Here is a 26,690-nt window from a genome sequence, read left to right as displayed (position 1 = left end):
GGCAGATCACCGGAGCTGTACCTGGACACAGCAGTGCTGTGCGCTAAATGCTAACACTAGCATGCTCAGAGTCTATATTAATATCTGGATGATGTTATGGACCAAACAACATTGCAATTCATAGAGCCACACCACTTTGCCGAAAAAACTGAAGGTTACATCCTTTCTATATAATATGTAACAAGGCAGATTTGTAAAATTCGACCTGATTTAATCTCATTATCATTAGTGCAGAGACTCTAGACTGCAACAATCTGGACCCTGAACTCCACATTTCTTCTATATCCTGAATATTTTTTGATTTTCACCAGCAAATAAAAACATACATTTCACAAAGTGTTGGCTCACATAACACTTGAACAGCAGAAAGCAAACACAGTCCATTAACATACAGGCTCATAAATGAGAGTGTTGGTACAAGGGTAGAGCAAAGGATCATCAGTACCCATTTGGGTTTGATTCACACACACACACACACATTATATAATAAAGTGGCACATTGATGTAGCAAGAGACAGAGAGCATCATTATAAGTGCCGTCTCCTGCTGCCATCCATTTAACAAATCTATTAGAGAACATCACAAACTGTGAAAGAGCAGCAATTGTGAAGCGATCTGACAAATGGACTCCAACAGGAATGACTCAACAGTAGAGAAAGTACAAAGAGCCTCTGATGCACAGTCTGCATCTAATTGCCAACATCGTTTGTTATATTTTTGCCTCTCTCTCATTTGTGTGTGTTTGTGTGTGTGGCAGCCTTAGCGGCATGTGTAATGAGCTGACTGAGCTTGGTCATTTCCTGTCTGGCCTATAAAAGCAACACGAGCTGCTTCCTCTATCCTCCTCTATAGAATCCCACCTGGGGCCACACACACACACACACACACACACACACACACACACACACACACACACACACACACACACACACACACACACACACACACACACACACACACACACACACACACACACACACACACACACACACACTGTCTGGCAGCTGCACTAGTGTGCTACAACAGCCTCAGTTGACTTTCTAGTTTCCCTCAGTAGTACCGCAGTATAACGATGGGTTTCAGTGGGTGGTGAGTGTTTGTCTGACCTTCTCAGCTCTCAGCCCACATGCTATGAAAACTAGCGGCAAGCTTTAAGCCTACACACAGAATATCAAGCCTGTCAAGAGTGTCAAGCCAAAAAACATGAAAAAAACAATCCATTGACCATAATTCAATAGAGTTCAGTGAGCTCTCTTGGCTGAATGGAGCTTTGGGGGTGAAAAACACCATGTTGAGCTTTGTTGAAAACATCAAAACAGTCTCAACAGCCTTTGCAAAAGATGGGTTTCCCATTCAGAAACAACCGAGGATGCGTGTAAAGCAAGAGGTGATAAAGCACATTGCCACAGTGTAATAGCTTAATTACAGACATTGCCAGTAACTGGAAATGGAGAAACTTGCTGGAAACCAGAATGTTTATAGGTACAATTTTGGTGACATTTTTAGCACTGTTTTACCACATGGTTGTCCTTACCTGTGGCTGTGGATTGCTAACGTGGCAAGTCCAATGAGAAGCAGCAGCTAGCAGCATGTAATGCTAACAAAGACTTTACACAAAGTTTTAATACTGTTTAAAATACCTGCTGTTTGCCGGGCACAGAGATTAATTGCGCAGTAATGTGGTGTCAAAATAATCAGAAAAATTGACAAAAGACAGTTAAAGTAAAGTTGGAACAAAGACGCCACAACAAAGTCGGTAAAGGTTGTGGTACATGAGTTGCTGATGCCATCACTTATAGACCAATAATCATTTTACAATCACCTCTAAACAGTAGCCCAACTAGTCAAACATTCCTTTAGTCCCTTGCAAACTGGTGCATAACACCATACGTTTCAGTATAGTGTTATACACGTTTCAAATGTTTTAACTTATGTCTGTCACCCCAGTTCCTTTTTCTTTGCTCTTCATTATCATGCAAGTGACTTCAGTTCTGAGAATACAAAATTTGATTCATGTGGCTAAGCAAATTCACACTGTGGCTTTGCGTGGAGTTCAGCTTTGGTGAACTTTGGCTGACGACTTCACAGCCTTAACCAACAGCAACAACGTTTGTGTGGTTGACCCCACTTGGCTGTCATTGGCTTTGGTTTTGTTAAGGTTTGGGAGACCGGCATTGAACGTAAGTTATTGGAGTGTGTATCAATAACACATCCTGCACATTCAGCAAGCGGTGATACGTAATTCACCTGGGCAGGAGATTATCATGTGCCTGCATTCGCGTATGTGTTACTGAGCACAGAGCTATTTCCGTTGTTTATTTGATCTTAAATTTGTAATTTATTCCCATTTTTTTGTTTGTGTAGAATTTGTTGGATTCTCGAGCGATGAAGCCTTGAAAACGAATTGGTCCCAAGTTGCTCAAACCACTTTCTAAGCAAAGTCAGTAATCTTGTTTCAATCTAAGTAATGTTTAATAAACCACGTGTTTCCATTAAGGAACTTTGTCCAGGAACATTTCCTAGGAACTTTCCCGAGGAACTATTAGCGTTTGTCTTTCTACCACAGGGAACAGGGTCCAAATTAAGCTTTGGAGGAATATTTTTAGCTAAAAAGGTCCCTGGTTTGTGGGTAGCACCTTGACGTGGGACGAGCAGTGCTGAAGATTCCTGATTGGTTTAGTTTTCCAGTGCTTTATTTCAGCTGATTAATCCCCGCCATAAATTGTAAAATCTGTTTTGTTACTTAAAATCAAGCATTTCAGCTGATTCAAATATGCTAGTGCTCATCTCTTTCCAAGCGTATTTCAATCATCCCATTTGCAAAGCAGTAAATCACAATCAACAGGAGCATGATTTGAACTCCCCCATGTTTACTGTTGCTAGTGTTGCTCGATTTATATAGCATCCCCCTTGTTGGATAGTCTTCAGCTAAACACCACCTGGTGGACTGGAGTGGAACCGCTTGTTATAGCTGTCGGTTGTTTAAACATCAGGAGTCAAATTTGCCTAATGGAAACACAGGCAAACAACTGTCTCCTGGAAACTTTTAGTTCCATGGAAAAAGTTCCTGGGATAAACATTTCCAGGTAGTATAGGTAAAAAAACACTGCTAATGTTTTACTGGTTTCAAGTTTTAGCAGCTTTTCCATGCAGGTGAAATGAAAAGACAAACCACAGGGTCTTTAGGCTTCATACGTTGTCAGATTGAAAGATAAGACAGACTATCAACACACAGCAGCTTCAAAGCAACAGCTTTGAAGTGTGTGACAAAATGTAGCTTTAAATGTTTCGCCGCTGGAAACCCTTTCATCAATCCAAGGAGAACTAAGCAGGCCACCTGATAATATCTCAACAACATAATAAGACCCCAAATAGCACTCTCATGTTGAGGGCACTTCGGAGGAGCATGACACAACACATACCAATGCATACAGCTATAACTGAGCTGCTACCTGGTTATACACATACACACACATCCACACACACACCATCCACAAATACACAGCGGTTATCATACCTCTGGTGTTGGTCGCCATGTCTGCCACCTTCTGAAAGGCATCCAGGAAGGCCACAGCAGCCAGAACAGTGGTTCTACATGAACAGAAAATTATAATTACTTTAGATAAATGGAATTATGACTAAACTTCATGTAACGAGCACCTGCTTTAGCTTATTCTGCATATTTAGTGTTTAGGTTTTGCCCGGGTTTTGTAATAATGGCATTGCTGATTCGGGCAAATGAATTTGAAAGCAGTAGATATTATAAACATATATAGTATGTATGGGCGGTTACTTCCTTCACACAACTATTCCTTATGTTTAAGCTTTTTGTAAAAAAAAAAAAAATGTAATGTCAATGGCGAGCATTTATGCCAGAATTATAACACAATTTAAATATGTAATGTTTGGTAAGAATCAAGAGAAAGTTTGACTCTTTTATGCACATTACTGTTGATAACATCTGCCAAAGAGGATGTTTTGGTGTCTGTTGTTGGCAGGATTAAGTTAAAACAACAGAATGGATTGATGACACATGGGAACAGAAAGAACCTGTTAACATTTGGCACGGATCCTTTTCAGGATTTTTTTTACTGATTTCATAGGGAATAATGCAGCGATCTTGACGAGGGACTCGAATCTGCAAGTGTGTGGAATTAATGTAACTTGATTTGACTGAGTTAAAGGGGACTGTTGAGCCTTGGTGGTCGTTTCATTTAGTTGTCAGAGAAACTTACCGGAGCTGAGAATGCAGCTTGGTGGCCTTGGCGCTGAAGTCCTCCCACACAGGATAGGAGCACTGGCAACACACAGACAACAAGACATGTTAAAATAAAATGTTCATATACATCATACACTTTACAGTGAGTGCCAGAGGAAGGATAGAAACAGGAAGTCTGTGCTATGGTTTTTTTCAGCCAACTAAAATGACACCTCTTTGAATTACATTTTGTCAAATGGTAAATGGTCTTTATTTATAAAGCACTCTTCTAGTCCTGATGACCACTCAAAGCACTTTACAGTGCAGGTTTTACATTCACCCATTCACACACACATTCATAAAAGTGCATCTATGTGCAGCACTTTCTCTATGAGAAAGGGACATTTTGGGTTCAGTATCTTGCCAAAGGACACCTCCGCATGCGGACTAGGGAAGACTGGGATCGAGTCGCCGACCTTCTGGTCGGGGACAATCGTTCTGACCAATGAGCCACAGCCACCCTAAAGGTCTGAGGTAGATGTTCTCAAAAGATGCATATTGCACACATTTTTGTTTTTTTAATAGTTTCATCGCTTCATTTGTTTACATTTCACTTCACTATCACCAAACTGAATTATGGTTAATATGAGCACTGTTGTTATTCTGCATTGGCAGTAAAACTGTATCTAAAACAATTTTGTCCCTTTTGGTTAATTACATATGAAAGTTTCTCTTTTCACCCTCTATCACTATGAATATATAACTATCTCCCTTGCTTTGTTGATGTATATAAATGAAGTTTAACTTTCACCGTACAAAAAGATTTACTGACATGAAATGCAGACATAGAGTATGTATTTTGCTTCTACATTGGTATGACAGCTTAAGCTATAAGTTTCTTGCCTGATTTTACGTACAAAATGTATGATCAGCTTAAAAAGTATGATTGAAATTTAACTGCCCCCAAGTAATATAAACAGTCATTTGATTAGTTGATTAATATATTTACTGGTTTGCTGCTTTTGTCAGTTTAGTTATAATTTAAATTGAATACATTTGGGTTTTAACCTGTTGATAATTGTCTGCATCATTTGAATGCTGTTTACAATTTAAGGCATCATTATTGGTAACAGCATAATCGACATAGAGATTATTCTGAGTAATGAGTAGTACTACTTTTGATACTGTACATTCATTTTGGTGACTCTTCTTTTTAAGTAAAGAAGTGTGCTGAATAAGTAATTGTTAATAGTTTAGGTGGCAAAACAGCTTAATACAGACTGTTCTTCAGATCACACACTTTGCTCCAAGAATCTCCACCAAAAACAGCAGCCACCCCTCCTCTCCTTCGACTCCATCTATCCACACACACACACACACACACACACACACACGTTTGACAGCTACTGACATCAGGCAGCATCAAAGGAGTTAACTGGTGCAGCCTTGCTAACACAATTCAAACCTAAAGCTGAGTCTCTAATGGATGCTGCTCCCCCATCCTCCCACAGCTCCTCCAGACTGACTGCTCTATCACACAACCCCCAGCCTCCCTCAGCACATTATTACATTATACTTGATCCAGGTTAACCTATAACCCTGATAAATACTTGCAAATTGTGTGTGTGTGTGTGTGTGTGTGTGTGTGTGTGCATGTGTATGTATGTGTGTGTTATATTTTGTTTTTTTGAGTTTATTTCATTATGAGGTTCAAATAACCTCAGAAAAATATTTTTAAAGTAACTGATGTAAAAACACAGTAAATAGTGGAGAACAATTTTAGTGAGTTAGGGCAGTGGGAAGGAAAAGGAGTGTGTGTGTGTGTCGAGGGGTGGGGCATCCTGTCATGATGTCAGACTGGCACAGACAGTCGAGGCTGTATTCTCTTTGATCTGGCCTGTTTGATGTGGCTTAATTTGGTCTGAAATCAGAGTCCTATTTCCCAATGGTACCAAATTGTAACCCCTTCACCATCCTCCATCCCACACGCACACGCACACACACACACACACACACACACACACATACACTCACACAGATCCCTCCCCTTGCAGGCTGTTTGAAGTGCCCTACGGAGCTTAAGTAGTGTGGATGGGAGATAAAGTGAAGTGACGCCTACTCCTTGCACACACACACACACACACACACTCATACATAAACAGATGAGCATGCTTCAACCTCATTATCATAATTCCAGCATTTCAATCCAGTTACCGAGTCTGGTGGCAAGTGACCAAGAGATGATTGAGTGTGTGTGTGTGTGTGTGTGTGTGTTGGGGTTGAGGGTTTTAAGACCCAAGATGTAGACACTCCACAAGGCAGGTATGTATGATGAAGATAATCTAATGTAAATATAAAGGATTACAGATATTCCAGGTGGCAGGCAGGTAAACAAAAAAATCCAAACTCAAACAAATTCAAGTAACTCCAAAGAACTGAGCAGAGGCACAAGATGAGAATGGAGAGATAAGCTAACAAAGAAAGACCCGAAGCAGAATCCGAACCCAGAACCTTTTGTGCACCACCTCATTAGGAAACTTAATTTACTAATAAATGAAATATATTATTGCTTAACTAATATTCTTTATTAATTAATCTATTTTTAACCGTCGTTAACAAAGATCATTTCCAACAAGCCTCCGGGCGTTATTATGCAGAAAGTGAGACTCATTTTCACCTTGGTTTATTAACATTTGTGCAAACTGTGTTCATTCACCCCAAACGGCCAATGGATGCACCCATACAGACGATAGGTTTAAGATAGTTAACATGTACACTCTCAGTGACTAGATAAACCACAAACCCTATAGATCATATATATGTCACTGTTGAAAAATCCATCACATCATATTGCATTTTTATAACATAATTTAATGTTTACAACAGCAGAGTCACTATAAACTGGTTTGTCTTAGACAATAAAAGAGGCTCAGAGGCAAGAGGGGGTCGCCCCTCTAACCAGAAGGTTGGCAGTTCGATCCCAGTCTTCCCCATTCTGCATGCCAAAATGTCCTTAGGCAAGATGCTGCACCCCAAAATTGCCCCTTCTCATAGAGAAAATTCTGCACACGATAGATGCACTGTATGAATGTGTGTGGGTGGGTGAATGCCAAAAAAAAACTTTAATGGTCATCAAGACTAAAGCGTTATATACAGAACATTTACATTATATTACCAGATTCAGAGCAAACTAACATTATCAGTAAGACTGCAGACAGACTGCTCTCATTTTAGTTTCTCCATCACAATTCGAAATTGTCTTCATCAGAACACTGAGAATGTATAAAATATGATGGGAGACGAAGCCGAACTGTGTGAAAAAAAATCTGTCCCATAATCTGCATCGGCACCTAAATTTAACGTATTCCCATCCCTCCAAGTTTTGTGGAAATTGGTTTAGTTAAGTCCTGCATAACTCTGAAGAGCAACGAGGTGGCCGAAGTAAATACTGGTTTTCTTTACATTACGTTACATTTCATTTAGCTGATGCTTTTATCCAAAGCGACTTACAATAAGTGCATTCAACAATGAGGGTACAAACCCAGAACAAGAATCAAGAAAGTACAATTTTCTTCAAGAAAGCCAAACTACAAAGTGTTACATGTAAGTGCCATATAAGTGCTACTAAAGCACTACATTATTTATCTTTTCATTATTATTAATACTATTATTTATTTTTTATTCAAGATATAGTCGGAAGAGATGTGTTTTTAGTTTGCGGCAGAAGATGTGTAGACTTTGTGCTGTCCTGATGTCAATGGGGAGCTCGTTCCACCATTTAGGAGCCAGGACAGCAAAGAGTCGTGATTATTGGTAAGAAGTTGCTGAGATAAAGTATTTTATTGGCCTCTTACTGCTCTGACAGTGACAAGCATGGTAGCCATCACCTTAAGTTAGCGTCACTGCTCCTGGTTCACTGTGTCCAACGAAGCACCTCAGCTCTGATTGTGTGTGTGTGTGTGTGTGTGTGTGTGTGTGTGTGTGTGTGTGTGTGTGTAGAGAAGCATGCAGGGAAGACGGAGAATCAGGGCACATTTGAGTGAGACCAAACAGGGCAGGGACCCCGGGCAGCCCCGATCCAATGTAACTCCTGTGTTCACACCAAGCATGTGTGGGATGTGTGAACTTAAGAGAATCATTACTTCGTCTTCCACCAGTCCTTCTTATTTTACCTCTCATCATTGTACATAATGAAGGATGTTCATGAAGGTGTAGGATGAATGTGAAAGGTACAAGGAGGAGTCTTTGACTCACATAACACTAACCAGGGTTATGATTCATTTTTTATGTTCAATTACACTGTTTAGAATTGATGTATTAAAATAGAATTATCTTTTTTTATATTTTTATATACTTTTTTATATGTTTATATGTTTCACTGTTCAGACACACGCTAAGGACCCGTGGTTGCTCCACTATAGAGCATAAGTTAACCATCATTTTCAACCCGCTTTGTATAATTATTGATCATATATGAAGATGTGCAATGTTTAAATTTCCATTGTGTTGCCTGGACCGAGATATAGTCAATCTTTTGTTGCCAAAACTCTACCAGATTTTTTTTTTGTCATTTATGCACTTCCACATTTTTTGTACCGTTGGATCGACGGGGGTGGGGGCAGCGGAATACACTGCAGAGAGGACAGCGGTGCAGAGCTGCCTCGTGCCAGGGCTACTGGTGATGCAGCTGTGGAAAATGTGCACCAATGCTAACAAAAGAGGAGTCGCTGTATTGGAGAGAGTTCCCAGCTCCAGCATTCAGCTTCGGGCCGCATATGACCTGAGTAGTACTGGACATGTAGATTAGGATCCTGAAAAGAAACAGTAGAAAACAACCAAAGCGAGCAGTCATAAGTTCAAAAGAGGGATTGCTTTGTTATGCCGTGTTCCATTAAACCTTGAAGCTCAGAATTTCCAACCCCTGAGTCAGAAGTTTGCTACTGGAGCACGCCGTCAAGTCGAATGGTCGGAGAAACATCACCACCCCCGCCTTCAAAATCCAAGATGGCCCCTCCGTATATCAACAGCAGTGAAAGCTGTAGTTTCTACTGTTTAGTATCACTTCTGTTATTAAATGTGTCGTACACATAGTACTGTCAATTACTGTCTCTGAATGTTTTACTAGGTTGTTAGTATGTGTAAAATGCCGCGTTATGCGTTAATATTAACTGTTTTTGCTAACAATGGCTAACTGGCTAACTGGCCACTATCAACTTGGGTGATTCGGGCATGATGTCATTGCGAGGGCCGAGCTCTGAGGTGTAATGGAATTGAATTTATTGATACGTACGTTACATTGTGAAAATACACACATCTTTATTTTCAGTATATGTTTCCTTCACCCTGACCAAGAGGAACATGTTAGTTACAACTTTGTGTTACTTTATTTAATCAAATTGAATAAACTTTATTAATGTAATGGGATTTTTTCTCTGTATTTATGAATATTATTTTGTATTCATTTTTTTTTTCTTTATTATGAATTGCCTCATATATGTCCCACAGGCCAGAGGTCCTCAGCCCCTTGATCTGCACTGAATTAAAGAGAGGCTGTCTGTACAAAGATCTGTGGCATGTGATATAAGGAATCCTTTGAAATCAGCCTGAGCCTGCAAGCTGCATAAATGTGTCTGTGTCTGTTTGTCTCAACCAGGGAGCTCAAAGACCAGAAAACCATAACCACTGCTCTCATATGACTGTGTGACTTCAAATATCACGGTGGCCGAGGGGCAAATACATCAGCATGTGAGAGACGCAGAGCGGGAGACAGTGAGTGTGTGAAAAAGCTTTTGGATTGTGCACTATTACATCACCACTTCCTGTGTCACAGAAAAACTCAGCAGGGCACGCATGATTACCTCTCATTCACACACATGCACGCACACACATAAATATACAGATGCAGATGAACTGATTTATTCCAGTGTAAACAAAGCTAAATTAAAGATTTATCGCAGCTTTCTTCCCTCCCTGTTTTCCAAATTACTTTCAGATTCTAATGTATTGATGCACGGTTATGCAATCACAGTGTTTTTTATTCTATTTATGGGATAAAAAGAGAGGTACAGTATTTTCCCTTTTATTCTTTAGACCTTTATATTTCTCCTGTCCTTCTTCCTTTACACCCTCAGTTCCTTCCTCTTTCCTCTGTTGCTGCGTCTGTCAGGATAAACACTGTATGTGGCAAACTGTACAGCTGCCGCCTGTATTCATTTGCTATGAAGAACATCAAATCTCTTGAAAGCAGCCTACAATGCAGTTCATATCAAACTGATGCTGAGACAGTATTTTTTCAAATGTAAATGAATTCAAACTGCAACATGTGGCTTGTTTGTTGGTGATGGGCAATGAGTAAGTGTGAGTAAATGTCAAGTAGTAAATGTCATTGTACTCAATGCACAAGGCCCTCAGATTTGTTCACTTAAATAAGGTATGATGTTGAGCCTTTTTGACTGACAGTTGGAGAAACAGTCGACCAATCAGAGATTAGTATACAAGACTAAGTACATAGTAGTCTTTGCAGACAGACTATGTAGGGAAAAGTGGACAGACATTAGTTTCTGTTTGTTCTGTAACCAAGGATGTGCAGACAACAACCATAACTTATAGAACACATCTAAGAACACATTTCTAACACATTAGAAAACATCTAAGCATAATGATTATGAGAATGATCTGAAGTCATATGGATATAAGGTCTTTACCGCCGCCAAAGAGGCTATGTTTTCGTGTGGGTCTGCCTGTATGTCTGTCTGTTCGCTAACAGGATTAGGCAAATACTACTGGACGGATTAACACTAAACTTTGGTCAGGTGCAGATGTTGATAACGTTCTTTAACATTGTGACATAGGGTGTCACGTGTGCATGCAAATGACAGTCACATGTCACATGTCAGGTCAAACGTCACAGGGTCCACATGCACATACTTGCACACTATACAATATCATCATCGATTTCTCAGAGAACAATGCATGGATCTTTAAGAATAAAATCAGGTATATTCAGGATGTGATATTTATGAGTGTGCGGAATTTGATGCAGATCTGAAAATCAAGATAGATTGAATTTCACTAGGGGACTGTTGGGCCCTGGTGGAGGTATGCTATCTATTGAGTGCCCTTCCAATTTTTATATATCAGTTTTCATGGACTCTACAATCACATGTATGACAATTGTGTTTCCTAATATAAATGAGTTATGACTCTTTTTGTGTGCGTAAAAGACGTGTGCGTAAAAAAAAGTAGGTAAACTGCACTTTACCCTCAACTTGATTCCTGTTTTAAATCCAACAGTGTACTGGGACCCTCGTATATTCCTCTATCCTCCACTAATGATCCCTCATTCCTGATACAGAGCATTATATTGACTATTTTCTTGTCTCTTTTCCATTTAAATTCTTTCTCTCAGTAATCCTCCATTTCATCTGGTCAGGACCCTGGACTCTGTGGTTCAGTCAACAGTCCTCTGGCCTAGTTCTCACAGCAACACCAGTGTACCCAGTCTGCCCAGCAGTCCACTGACAGCTCCACTCCACCACTCACTACAGTGGATGAGAAGCTTACTGTCTCCTCTCGCTCTTTTGTTCCCTTTGTTTCCCCCCACAGCAAGACAGAAAAACAGAGGAAATCCAGCAGGAGAGACAGAGGGAGAGAGAGAGCGGGTGGAGGCAGGCAGAGGGGGGATGTAAGGATTATCCAGATTTTTTTTGTTGTACAATCGAGCCAATTCACATGTTAAAAAAGCAATGCAAGCACCAAACAAAAGAGGCTAATTTCACAGTGTTTCATGTACATAATCGAAAATAGGAGGATCAAACACGTTTTTATCAAGGTTGGGGAAGGATACATAACCCACAGAGAAGAAATGCTGTATATTATCAGTCCCCAGTCAGAATGGTGGGCTCTTTTGTCTGCACCATTACAGTGATTCAGATTCACTTACACAGGTAGAGCTCTCTGTCCTTCTTTTAAACACACAAAGGGACTGAATATCGATCATTGTGATTATTCTAAAACTGAGCTTGGTCTTATTCTAACCAATTAATACCACCGAGGAAATCATTCCTATTACTTCATTAAAAATTTAATTGATTTCATTACATTTTTCTGAAACGTAATTGTAGGCTTAGGGCTGGGCTAAAATCAATATCAACAATTATTACAATCTAACTATCACTAGCAAAATAGCCTAAGTCCAATATGTATCGATATAATGCTTAAGCATTGTGTAAGCACAGTGAGGAGGTATAACACATCAACCTTATATGTGTAAAATATTTAGCTTTTTGTCAAGTATAACCATTAAACTGTTAAATTCTAATTATGACCTATAGACATTTCCTGTTCCCTCCTGATGACTGATGACTATTTTTGGTTTTAATTATGATTTTTTTGTTGTTTTGCAAGCTCTCGGTTTTCTGTTGTGATTTGATGTATGTATTTATGTATTTTAATGTTTTTCCTTCTCGTACCGTGTCTGTGTGGCCGTGTTTCCTGTGAGTTTTTCTTCTTTTGCCTGGCTGCAAAACAAATTTCCACTCTGGGACAATAAAATTGAAGTTGAAGTTAAAGTTGAAGCTCATACGGAAGAGTTTAAAACCAAAACCTTTACTTAGGAGATAAAATTAGACTTTAAACTTAGAAAGAAAGATGAATGTGACAGTCATTGTTATAATTATCAATATCAACTGATATTAACATTTTTATCTTGATATAATTTGTGGCCATATTGCCCAGACCTAATTCACTTATAAAGGTAAAACAAGCAGTGGCCATCACACATGATCGAGGTGCCTGGTCAAACTCTATAGAAACTGCACTGGTAACAAAGGGTCTTGAATTACTAAGGTAGATACCTTACAATATTAACAGTTGACATCATTAGTTATTTAGAGCAGAATGCAAACGTAGCATAAAATGATAGCAATATTAAAACCTGTAATGGGGAGGTTGGGTTGAGTGGTGGGCCAACAAAGCAAGTAACTATACAGGGTTGTGCTGGGAAATTGTTGATGTGAAATAACTTCACTGATGCATCGTCTCCCATGAGCAATTGTGCACATAATGGTGGCGTAAATAATAGCCACACCTTGTTTTTTAAATGTATCATATTTTAATTGTTTTAACAACTTGGTTTCCTACTCTGCAATAAAACACTGCTAGAAACTAGAATTAACCTCAATCTTTCCCTGACCATAACCAACTACCACTACTCTCCTGTGTAGAAACAAACCATAACCATTAAAAAGAATCATATGAATCATTTTTGTGATGGTCAAGTGCTAAATGGTAAATTGACTACATTTATATAGCACTGTTCTTCTCTTTAACCACTCAAAGTGCTTTACAATACAAATCACATTCACCCATTCACACCCAGATTTATATCGCACATCTTTTACACATACCATTTGTATATCAGGGGCAGTTTGGGGCTCAGTATCTTGGCCTAGGACACTTCAACATACAGACTTGTGGAGCCTGGGATTGAACAAGCCTTCGATTTTCTATGTTACAATTAGTGGACGACCCGCTCAACCTTATGAGCCACAGCTGCAGCTATTTTATAGTTTAAATTTCAAGCACTTGCCGAACAGCAAAATGAACAAATAAGGGAGAAAGAAGGCAATTCTAACATGTATTGATTTGATATCTGTTTGTTGTTGACAAAAAGCATAATGCAGTATAGGAAGATACGTGGAGTCATGATTTCCTCCACCATGCTGAGTAAATCACCTCTCCCAGCACACAGGCTGGCACTTTGTTTCAGAAGCAGAGGGATTAGCATGCAGATGAGGAGACAGAGACTGCCTTGCTGCATAATTGATGGAGTGCAGCAGCTAATTCCAATCTAAACACAGTGATGAGGGGAAAGAGGAAACCATCTGTGTGTTGTTGTGTCTTTGTGATGGAAGTCCAGAGATCACAGGCTCTTTTCATACCTGACATTAACAAGCACCTTGAGTGATCCGATCACAAGTCAAAAAGTACATTTGTGAATGCAACAACAGTCATTGAGACCTGATCACACAGACAACCTTCCACGTGGTCTTGGATTCTAGGTGGTCTATGGCCACATTCTTTTATCTGTGTGTACACAAATGTGTCCCAAGCCACATTGAAGGATCAACCACTCAACTGACATCTTCATTCTCATTCAGTCAGTTCTCAAATGGTGTCAACTGGCTTTATCATAAGATATGAAGAGTTCAGAAAGCCGATAGAGATATATTACAAGTGTGTCAAAGGTATTTGGGCAATTTAGTTTACCTGGAACACGTAAGGAATAGATCATGTTTGTATTGTATTTAATTCTTCTTCTTTAATTTCCGGCAGATGACACACACACTTTAGTTTGGATCCAAATAAATTTGCAGATCCAGGAATTTTGTTTCAATGGGAATTCTGCTTCCCCCAGAATTCATTCAATATATGGTGGTATCACGGGGATTAAACTATGGTGGGCCGCCACAGACTGGATAGTTATTGGGAAACACTTCTTCGACATGCGCGGAGGTATGTTCTCTTGGAGCGCCCTTCTAGTGTCTGATATGGAACACTAATCTGAACAGAGTTTGGTTAAAACAGCATTTAAAAACCAGAACGTATGAGTGTGGACATAGTCTACAAGGTCTCCGCTTGTAATCAGATCACTCAAGGTGCATGTTAATGCCATACAAACTGGGCCCATAAACAACCATCACTGAAATATTTTTGGCTGAAACAAAAATTTTGAATGTCATGCAATTTGCCAGACAAAGGCTGCCATAAATGTACACACATAGTCAGCTGTTTAATTGCAAGCTTATGTGTGATGGGATGAAGGATAAGAAATATGAAGGAAAGACAGATACTTGCATTAGTTTGAAATACAGCTATAAACAAGCCATGTAAAAGCAATAAAAACAAATGCACAAAGAAAAACTCTACATGAAGGGGGGGAAGTTTCATTGGATTATGAGCCATCCAAACTGATTTGTCATAGTGGGCACCAATACAGCATTACTTCTATTAAATTGGCAAATTGGAGTAAAACAAATAAAAAAGAGAAAAAAATCTGTGAGCTAAAGCAAAGCAGAAGAGGCCATGATAACCTCACTTTAGTCTCTAGTAAGTAACTAGCTCCAAAAGCAGTAGACTGTGAAATTCCCATGATGCTAAGTAAACTGGTGTTAATGTGGAGTTCCCCTTTTTATACTGTAGCTGTCAGGCCAAAGCAGAGATCAGGAATGAAGCACAAAATGTAGAGAGGGAGATTTACACACGGGACAGGAAGCAACATTATGTAAGCCAAGACAGAGGCAGGTCCATCGATATTAGCTCTCATTGGATGGTATGTACCTAACCAGCCATCAATCATCCAGGCTCTTAAAGCTATGAAGATGCCACTAAGCTGTGTCTGCCCTCTTCTTCACTGGGGTGAAAGTCACTGGGATGACCACTGCTCCACACGACTGCACCAATCGTGTGGAAGGGCTGTTGATGCACGCTGGAGATGCGTCCGTCAGACCACTTAGTGTAAGTGACAGCAACTGCTACTGTGACCCTCCACACTTAGAGATATGTGTGCAGAGATAAGGAGCAGACTACCTTGAGTCTGATGATAACCAAACAGATTAGATTGTGTGGATGTGTCCTAAAAACTGAAGCCTGTGAATAGATTTGGTTCAAAATCACTACAACATTATCTGAGCCTAATTTTGCAGTAGTTGTGGCTTTGCTATTAAAATTAAAGCTGAATCTTTTTGTGTTATTATCTCCACCAAGGAGGTAACATTTTCCCCCCTGTCTGTTTGTTTTTCAGCGGGATTTGATAAAACTACTGCACAAATTTCCACGAGACTTGGTGGAAGAGAAGGATATGGGCCAAGAAGGAACCCATTCAATTTTGGCACAGATCTAAACAAAGGGGCTGATCCCTTTACACTGTCTATAACATTCCCAGGACATCCTTCATGGATCATGATTTATAAAACCCAGCATATTTAGGGGACTAATATCTATGAGTTTGTGCAATTTAGTTCGGGGTAGAAACAAAAATCCAGATCTCACAGGTTTACATGTGGTTTCATAGGACTGTAGGATTTCTTCAGTCGCTATATGGTGACAAATATAGCTACAAACCTGTAACTACCACCGATGTGTAGCTAAGATAATGCGGATTCAGTAGGGAATCAACAGTTTATATGTAGCCAAAAGAACATGACAGATTTGGCGTGGAATTTAAGTGAACTGTTGGGCCTTGGCGAAGGTATCTGATCTACTGAGTACTATTCTAGTATTACTAATAGATCAAATAACATTGTCCACTTTGAGAGTTGCTCATAGGGACAAACCCACGTTCCCCCTTTCCACCAACATCAACCTAGTTCTGGGCTAGTGCTAGTATCAGTTCAGAAATGGTTCAAGTCGCAAACCTTCTACAAAACGGTTTTCTTTACCACAGGATAAAGATGCCTGCCATATCACCATAGAGCCACGGCATTAGGTCAGAGATGTATAGCTGTATAAATCTCTGCTTTCTCCAGCAATACTAGCACCAAGCACAATGTTGGTCAAAACAATTCAAGGAAACCAGTGTAATATGAACTTTCTATTGCAAAGCGGCATAATGTGTAAATTTCGTTCGTTCTTGGGTTGTCCACCCAACATGTTCTAATGTAAAGCTATTTAAAGACCTGACAGGGAGCAAGGCGGGGCTCCGCAGTACTAGAGCATGCCATTAGATGTAGTGCTGATTGACAGGAGGGGGCGGAGTTTCTTTATGGCTGAAGGCAGAAGCTTCATTGTAATTTTTCTCCTCTACATTTCTCTGCAGCTGCACCATTCAACTCAATACTGGAGCTTCCAGCATGAAAGACACAACAGGCATTGATTCACATATACTAATACATTAACAGTCCACAGTCTGATACGACAACTGTGCAAGCCCACACAACTCTGAGTTGAAATCGAACACAGGCACATCTTTCTAAAATGAAGATGTGATATATAGAGCATGAAGAGAACCTGTTTTCTTTCAGTAGCTTCTTTCTGAAATGAACAAGAGAATATTGATTTGAGACATTCATTGTTATTCTCTGGCCGGTTTCTGTCCTGTTCATAATCATCAGTGTGTTTTACAGTGAACAGCTGAGTGTGATGAGAAGGCTTTGACAGGCCTGACAAAGGGTTCAGTGACAGAGGCTGTCTTGGCCGGCTCCCAGCAGCCTCCACGCCTCCCACGACCGGCCCTCACAATTCAGCTCTGGCCCTAACGAGCCCCGGGGCCCTGACGGCTTCCGAGATTTTAACGAGCCCTAACGAGGGGGATACTTCTTTACGTGTCCTGTGATTCTGCTGGCACCTTTTTACTCCTGTGCCTGAAAATGTTTCAAGGTCAAAATCATCTGAATCAATAAAAAACTAAGTCATGCATGTCAATGAGGGTAATTTACCTTGAGCTACGAGAAGATCAAAACCTGTCCTCAACTCACTCTCTCCTCTGTAACTTTACAAATCTGCTTCTCTGGAAACTACATTGATTCTAAACTAAATCCTACTCTCACCTTCAACATTAATTTGCGGGATGAATTTTTTTAATTACAAGGATGTTTAAGGGATGCATCCCCAAAAGCCTAGAACCACAACATTGATAGCAAAAGATAAGACTGAAACTAATTCATTTGAAATGATGTTGCTGCAAAAATTGCAATCTCTTAAGGGGGGGAAGTTAATTCAGGCAGAGTTTTAACCTAGTGTTCAATTTTCTAAAACTATCTGAGAGAAAGCTGTCATATAAACTGCGACACACCACCCAGGTTTATATAACACCACTTTTCCAGAGTAACTGCAGCTGACTATCCGGTGAGCTCGCCATGCAAGAAGTCAGTCCATCACCACGCTTCTGCTACCACTTTTTTGGGGGGGATCAGGTCAAGTCTTCATACACGTATACAGCACTCACGAGTATGAGAGCTGTCTCTGTCATCCGCTTTCTATTGACACGCATCCCGGCCTCTGTTTTTTAACAACAGCGCTACGGTGGGAGTCCTCTGGACCACACAGACACAAACACACCGCAGACTGGACTAATGATACACGTCGACAGAGCATCTTCAGTTCTGCAGCATGGCCCAGAGTCACAGGGCATCATTGTCACAGGCTTTTAAAGGAGGCGACAACAATGGGCAGTCTCTGTGAGGCCACTGACCACTTTACTTCCACTTCTCCTGGTTTGCTGATGTTGCTGTTTTTACAGCTTACCACTTTAATGAGCCTCGTGCTACAGTGTCCACTGTACTTCCTCAATTTTGTTCCCTAGCACGGATTAGATTTTCTTCCTTCTTGTAGAACAATACTTCATTCTTAAAATCAATGTATGACTTAAACCATTCAATGTGTTATACAGTGTGTATTGAGTCATATGTTAGCTCACTTTTCTAAAAGTCTAAGGCTACAACCATACTACTACGTTTTCATTTGAAAATAGGGTTTTGAAACTCTGTTTTATCCCAATCCATACTAACAGGCCTGAAAACGCATATCAAGGGACCACTCACATACAATGGTCACGCTTGTTCTGGTGTTCAATGGAATTGCTTTAATAATAACTTGTCTCTTCTGCATGTAAGGAGTTAAACAATTTTAAAATGCAGAATTTAACTGCACAACAGCTGCTGGCAAAGACAACAGGGTCAGCAAAGTTTGTATTTGTTTTCTTCCAGAGGGGGTCATGTGATAGTTACGTGACGAATCAGGGAAAGCTACGTCAACACCGATTAGTTTCTGCTTGTCCAGACGAAAAGGCAGCCCCAGAGTTTTCTAACTAAAACAGGGCCAGCAGCGTTTCCAAACTTCTCTGTTTGCCGTATCCATAGCAGAGTTGATGCATTGTCAAATGAAAACATAGTGGTGTGGATGTAGCCTGAATGTAAACTCCAGGAACAAGGTTGCCCAATGAAAGCCAGGTTGATAGTGAACGCCACTTGACACTTCACCTGGAGTTAGTCAGATTGTACTTGAAGGTATTTGAGGGGATCAGGAAAAAGACTTTCTCAAATCAAACTTAATGTGACCTTTATTGCATGAAGGCCACAAGGTGCGACAGTGGATCAAGACAAAATCACATGGATTATTTCGTCCCCGTGAGGCAGGGTGGTAGCATGGAGCTAGGTGTTTTGCAGCAGTACGGAAAAGAAGACTGCAATTTAGAGGTGAATTAAAAGTTGAGTGATCAATCAAACTGTTTATCAATTCATTGAGAAAATAATTGTGGGATTAATCAATAATCAAAGGCCAATGCTATCCTGTCTGAGAAGGTTTGAGGAAGATTTGGTCAACCTGAAATGCAGATTTATATTTTCACTGTGATGTAAATTCCATCACCTGCCAATTTCTGCAAAGAATGTGCACAGACCATAGGACTGACTGCACGTGTGTGAAAATATGAGCGTAAACAGACAGCAGAAGTCATATAAACTGAACCACCTGCAAATGCACTGTTCGAGTCTACGTCTAGTTTGGACCTTATCTATCTCCAGAGAAAGCTTCAGGAAAGTTTGCTTTTTCGTGCAGGGTTTGTGATCGGAATCATATATTCTACATTTGAATACATAGAATTGCAAAGTTTTTAAAGACACATTTTCTCAATGTCACAGTGGAACTCTCACACTCTGACCCAGATGAGTGTTTCATGGTAGGCTACACACACTGCGGTGTGAAGCAGAGAATAAATAAAATATTCATTCAAAATTTATTTTATTTGAAAGCACCAAATCAAAATATATATTATTACCTCAAGTCACTTTACATAGTCATGTAGAACCCTAACAATATTATAGAGGAATCAACATTTCTAAAAGTATTTATATACAGTATGTGGATAACTATTTATAGGAATATCAAATAAACAGTTTGGCTAAAAAAAAACTGTAAACTCCTTAGCAGAATTTGTCCAGGATGTATTTGACTGTGCATCTAATCTCAAAATAGAAAACATGGATATTATCGGCATTAAAATAAAATGACTGCATCTGTTGTGAATAATAAGAAAAACAACCACAACTTAACAACAAACAACCACATCAAATGAGGATGACACAAGCGGAAGGTGATAAGGAAGCACGTCGTGATCTCCATGTCAAAGAAATGCACTATATCAAAGGGCAACAAAAATGTGAAATATAAAAAGGATGAAATACGACTGTATATTTGAACACCTGAGACAAAGACCAAAATATGTTTTGCTCATACAATTTTGGTGGGAAAAAAATAATCTATTCACAGCAGCCTTTTTCAAAATGTGCAGCCACTGATTTATACAGCCCTTTAGATGAAGGGGCAGAACTGTGACTAGTTAAAAACACACTAAAATGCCTTTAAAAGGATTTCTCTGTTGTTTGTTCAAGGACCAGGAAATAATGTTCTTCTTTACTCCATCCTCCTGCTGTTGTCGACAACACATTACCAGCATCCATTGGTCCACAGCCAGCTGACCCAGAACATGACCCCTGTGTCTCATCGTGTTAAACCTCTGTGACCTGGGTGTGTGTGATGAGTGAGTGGGTGAGTGAGGTGTGTGTGTGTGTGTGTGTGTGTTGTTTGTGTGTGGCATTATGTAGTTGTCGCCTTGAGGCAATGTATCGTAAATTGCACACAAACACACACACAATTTTTTTTTGTAATAATCTTAAATGGGTCGATTTGACCTGAACACCATAAGGATTTGGGATTATTGGTACATACAAAACAAAAGAGACCATAGGCAGCTTGTACATATCACAGATGACACACATAGAGCAGACACACAGGGAGCGACTGGCCGCCTCGGGCAGAAGATCTGCTTTGGAGAGAAAGAGGAAGGGAGGAGCTGGGGAGGAGCAGGATGAGGAAGAGGAAGATTTTGGGATAAGAGGAAGAAATACTGCTGTCTAAACGGCTTGGAGTCAATCTGCTGCTGAACTGCAACATTTAGTTTGGCTCTTCGTGTGAACTCATCAGCCTGCATGACACATAAAGACACCAAGTACCAGCTCTAGCTGCAGCCCACATAGGTGATGACGATAGGACAAATGCCCTGAAAGTTTAGTAATGCAAAATTTCAAACTGCTGTTATGATCTGTTAGGCCATTGAATAAAAGACACCATGATATTAAAAGTTAAGACAAAGATAATTGTTCGAATGTATTTAGATGTTCGTAACTTTGTTTTTAGACTTGCATTGAGACACGTCAACTTCCAAACTCACTGTGACCAACAAGACGTGCCAATAAACAACAACAAGAAAATGAATAAAAGCAACTGTGGTGTCACTTAAAGGGATAGTTCAGCAAAAATGAAAATGCACTCATCATCTACTCACCCCTATGCCGATGGACGGGTGGGTGAAGTGTTCGAGTCCACAAAACATTGCTGGAGTCTCAGGGGTAAACGTTGTTGCAGCCAAATCCAAAACAATTGAAGTCAATTGCGACCTCTTCTTTAGACATAATAAAACAACTGAAAAAACTTAACATGCCTCCATGCTGCTCGTGTAGTGTCATACAAGTGTCTGCAAGTCCCGATATTCCTATTTGACTCGAAACTGCATCATTTACACCTGTTTTTAGCCTCTGATATCTTCCTACGATGTGCGTTCACGGACCCTCGGACACACCATCGTGTGGTTACATCCGCTAGCTGAGCTACTTCTGGTAGCGGATTTTTAGGCTTAAAACAGGCTTTTTATGTTTTTCCTGTTGTTTTATTACGTCTGAAGAAGTGGTTGCATGTTTACACTGTTTGCCCCTGAAACTCCTTAAGTGTTCTGTGGACTTAAACACTTCATCGAACCCTCCATCATCAAAGTGAGTCGATAATGAGTGAATTTAAATGTTTTGGTGAACTATCCCTTTAAACTGTTCACATTAAGTTATTCGATTGGACTAACCTTAAGGGTTACAATTGTTTGCATTATCAGTTTATATATAGACTATTTACATGTTCTCTGTGAATTGTAAGAAAATCGTGAAGATACAGTTCACTATTTCCTAAATCCATGCAAAGTCACTTTCTGCAATCAAATAAAACAGCAGTAAAATAAGAGCTTCAATGTCATCTAACCGTTTGATTTGATAAAAATGTACTAGTCACTTCACAAGCACTGATATCCGGCACTCAAACTGTCAACCTCAACTATCTGATCACATCCGCTGAGTAAACCAAGCTGTCATAACCAGCCTGTTTCCAAGAGCCAGAGAAGAGAAACTTCAGGTCCATTTGTTTCTTCTGTCAAATGGCTTTGTCTTGTTGAGCTACAAACACTGACTGAAGTCACATTTTGAGCCAGAGTGAGTTCCAGAGGCTGTTGACTCAATGATTCTCATCCACTCACTGACGTTCACTCATCGTCTCCTCTGGGATTCAGGCTTTCATCCAATCCAGACAGACTTCACTCCACACTGGGCCAGCAGGTTTTTTTTCCTTTGGCCCAGGTTGTAGTGACCCATATATTTTAGAGTGAACTGGATAACACAAACATGAGGACCATTAGAAACCAAGTGAATAATAAATGAAGACGGAGAGGAGGGAGAAGTCTTTAAAGTGGTATTCTCCGAACACTGACAAATACTCAGTTATACTCTGCACTGTGTGCGTCAGAGCAGGAGAAACAGAACTACTGTTTTTTATAACAACGTGTGAATGTTCTCTTGAGATGGTTTTGCTTATAAAACCTGTTCAAATCAATAGAAGTCCTATAAGACAGCCTGATTATGTCAGTTGGTTCTGGGAGAAGTTAAAGAGTCAGCTGAAACCACAGCTTCCTATAAACTACAACGTGACACCATGTTGCTCTGTACTCCGGGGGGCAATTCATCTAGAGTACATCTTGTGTAAAATCCCACCCGTGAAAAAAACACAACTTGTTTGAAGAAAAGCATCTGAGGTGTAATTTACTGTCCCAAAAGAAAAACTCTGACAAATACATATTTTGAAAAACAAGCAGATTTGATTCTGAAATCTAGTACCGCAGTACCTGCTCTTTATCCCTGCATCCCGAACTATGTGAAGGAGCATCACAGATGCTGTGTCATAGGTGCTGATGTTGCTAAGCAACCAACCTGAATGGTTTTCAAGCCGATGAACATTTCCACAAGTCTGTTATCGTCCCTAAATGGTCGCATTTGGCAGAATAATGATTTTCCCATTAGCAAACAATCCTTGAAACGGCCTCTGGTTATGATCTGCGCGGTAGGGTGCATCCTGTTAGTCCTCCATGTTAACCAAACACAAATGAATCAAAGCTCTCTCTGATGCATTGTGGGAAATGTAGGATCCAGTGCTCTTGATGCACAATCATACTACTACAACCATAAGTCAGAGTATTTCTACTGCCGCTGCTTCATCTTTTACTTCTTTGTTTTAAAACTCTGCCATAATCATTTGCCAGTGTTATAGAAGCCAAATGTTTATACATTTTTTTTATTTTATTGAATTTAAATAATATGAAATGCTGGATAAAGATGAACTGAAATTAAATAATCAATATATTTCTATATTCTAAAGGACATTTACGATTGGACATAGTTTTTTCTCTGTGTATAATGTTCTGTAAAAGTATCCTGGAGCTGTCACATGTGTCACTGTAACAACAGAAAGACAATAATCTCTCCTTGTTGTTCACTAGGAGTGCAGCTGACTATGACCTCTACCACTGGGGTCACACCAAATGTGTCAACATTTCATCACTAAGGGACAAAGCATTTACTGATATTGCTGCTAATGCAGCAGTATCATCGTCAATGATGTGGGGCTGCACAGGCCACAATATCTGGGACCGGAGAGACAAAGAGGGGGAAGATCTGGAATGACAGACAGACATGTAGAGCTGCACTGGTGTCTGACAGCACAGAGGGCTCTGTATCATGAACCATGTACCATGATGGAAGCTTTCATCCAAAGCATGTTGAGGCAGCACAAGTGCATGTATCTGACCTGCTGTGAAGCCTGGTGGTGCCATGCTGGAGCACCACCAGAATGTTTGACAGACCGGTTCAGACAGACCAGTTCAGACAGACAGGCAGGCAGGCAGGCAGGCAGGCAGACAGACAGACAGACAGACAGACTGAGAGGCAAGGATGAAGGGAGACCGGGTGTCTGACGGCTGCACCGCTTCTCACGCCTTCATGTTTTGCTGCCATATCAGCCTGACAGAAAATCAATGACGCTGCACTCTCACAGAGACGCACAGTAACCACGGAGAAAAGGCGAGAACGATAGTGTAGCGAGGCTGAAAATGCAGGGGTCATGTCTGTGGGCTTCAGCTCGGGGAGTAACCAAGATGATGATGATGATGATGATGATGGTGATGATGATGATGATGATGATGATGATGATGATGAAGCATCTCAAGCAATTACCCACCCAGGTCCACATGTATAGGTTGGCCTGTGTAACGGAATGTGCCGAGCTATTATTGCTCCTGGCTTATTTAGGCACCAATCACTTGCACAGGGTTTGTATAGGCAGGCCAACGCAACACTAGATAAACCTCAGTGAAAACATCAGACTGGAAGATCTGCGACTGTGCTCCTCTTGTTTTTTAAGGTGGAAGGGAGCTGAATGCCATGTTAAGTGCGTCCGATAATGGGTGCACTGACGTTTGCATGCGCAACGCAGCCAACATCCTTTGGATGGAGGAGGTGGAGGGGCGGGTTTCGCCCCAACAACCCACCGGGCCGCCGCATCGCTGTCAGTAACACGGTGCCGTCACTGTATCTTAATGTCAAAGACAACCAGAGTCAACACCAGTTCATTATTGTGTGCGTGTATCACACATTTAAAACGTGCCCATGAGACCGAGGCAGCAGTGAGATTGTTCTCAGGCACATGTGTTTAACCATGGAATCGGGACACGATACAAATAAAGGTTTTTATTTACCTTCATGTCGTTGACAATCGCCTGGAACAGACCCCCGAGGGCCCCGCATTCCTTCTCCACGCTCTCCATGTTTGCCAAATCCACCATTCACCGGAATTTGCAGAGGCGCGCACCGACTGCGCGCTACCAACACCCAGCAGGGAAAAAAATATTGCAAAAAATGTATTTCCACAAAATCACGACGGGGCTGTCCGGTTCCTCCTCTTGATGAAGAGGAGACGCAGCGAGGAAGATGAGGAGGAGGAGGAGAAGAGAAAGATGCCGAAACAAACGGCTGGCGCTGCGGTCTCTCCCAAGCGAAGGGAAGATGGGTTTTGAGAGAGGAAAGATGGTCTCTCTCTCTCTCTCTCTCTCTCTCTCTCTCTCTCTCTCTCTCTCTCTCTCTCTCTCTCTCTCTCTCTCTCTCGCTCTTTCCCTTTCTCTCTCTCTCCGGGTCAGTCAGTCAGGCGGTGAGCCGCTCACATCGGATCCCAGAGACCACGCTCACCTTGGCGCAGAGAGCGCTACTCGGAGTCGGTGGGGACGCATGTGAAGGCTGCGGAGAATCGGAGCGATGGATCATGACAGTGTGCGCGCGTGTCTGAGGGTCCGCGTCCGTGCATGCATGTGCGCGTATGTAAGGGCAGGCTGTGATTGGTGCAAAGGCGGTGGGCTCAGCGGTGCAGGGAGAGCAGCCAGTAATACGATCCATGCTACTGCAAAGGGAGTGTAACACAAAAAAGGAGGCTGGACCACTGTGGACGGACTGTCACATGGCCACACGCACGCCCAGACACCACACGTTTACACGCACACCGCAGACCACCAGAGAAAAATGAGCAGGGGGTAAATGCCAAATAGATTTAGCTTCCAGAGGAGTGTATGCCAGTGTGTAGGAATGTGTCCTGCTGACCCTGATGAGTCACTTTATAAATATCACTGTCATAGCCCCTCAGTGACCTGTGAGCACTGTTATTATTAGATCCATTACAGATCAATGAATTCATTTCTTATAAAGACACACCTAGTTGGTCTATGGGGGAAATTATACATTCATTCATTCAGTTGGCTAAATCTGAAATCCAGCTATGTTTTCTTTCCTGATGACTTTCATCTGTGAACACCCAGCTCCTAAACTGGAGACAATAAAACAGATACAGTCATAACCACAGAAGACAGAGTACTTCCCTGCAGACATCAAGTTATTTTATGTGTTTTATTTTGATGCAGATATGCATTTTGTTTTGACACAGTGGTTGACAAAATGTTGCCTAGTGGGCTCCAAGGCCTACTGCTCAGAGCCTATCTACATCAATCTCATTTCATGGAGTACTTTGCTATTTTAGCAATCATTTTTATTCAAGGTGAGGGTTCAAGTAGTTATCCAAATTCTGTTTAAACCACCTTGTGCAATAGCGATTTACTTTCACTGTGTCCAACCTATAGATTTTTCGAAATGTAAAACAGTTCTTATCTTGTGACAGGCTGGAATGGCAAACTTGAAACTTTATTCATATTTCTGTTACTATTTGTTCACTGTTTATTGTATTAGGTGTGATTCTTTGTGCATAAGACAAGAGGTGTTGAAACACTGCACATTAGTAATGCCACCAG

At 40.8% G+C, this 26,690-nt stretch overlaps 1 protein-coding gene across 4 annotated transcripts in view; it reads right to left on the bottom strand.

Moving 5' to 3' along the window:
* Window positions 1-25,718, bottom strand: part of mtss1lb (MTSS I-BAR domain containing 2b) — a 71,295-nt gene extending 45,577 nt beyond the window's left edge. For all 4 annotated transcript variants that reach the window (XM_035162443.2, XM_035162707.2, XM_035162616.2 and 1 more), the window contains exons 1-3: window positions 25,098-25,718; window positions 4,236-4,297; window positions 3,518-3,591 (exon numbers count right to left, since the gene is read on the bottom strand). In XM_035162443.2, the coding sequence (XP_035018334.1) occupies window positions 3,518-3,591; window positions 4,236-4,297; window positions 25,098-25,184 (223 nt within the window). In that variant the 5' untranslated portion in view covers window positions 25,185-25,718. The remainder of the gene's footprint in view (window positions 1-3,517; window positions 3,592-4,235; window positions 4,298-25,097) is intronic.
* Window positions 25,719-26,690: the final 972 nt, after the last annotated feature.

The sequence above is a fragment of the Hippoglossus stenolepis genome, chromosome 1 (assembly GCF_022539355.2).
Source record: "Hippoglossus stenolepis isolate QCI-W04-F060 chromosome 1, HSTE1.2, whole genome shotgun sequence".
Classification (NCBI taxonomy): domain Eukaryota; kingdom Metazoa; phylum Chordata; class Actinopteri; order Pleuronectiformes; family Pleuronectidae; genus Hippoglossus; species Hippoglossus stenolepis.
This window is presented reverse-complemented; position numbering and strand designations above follow the sequence as displayed.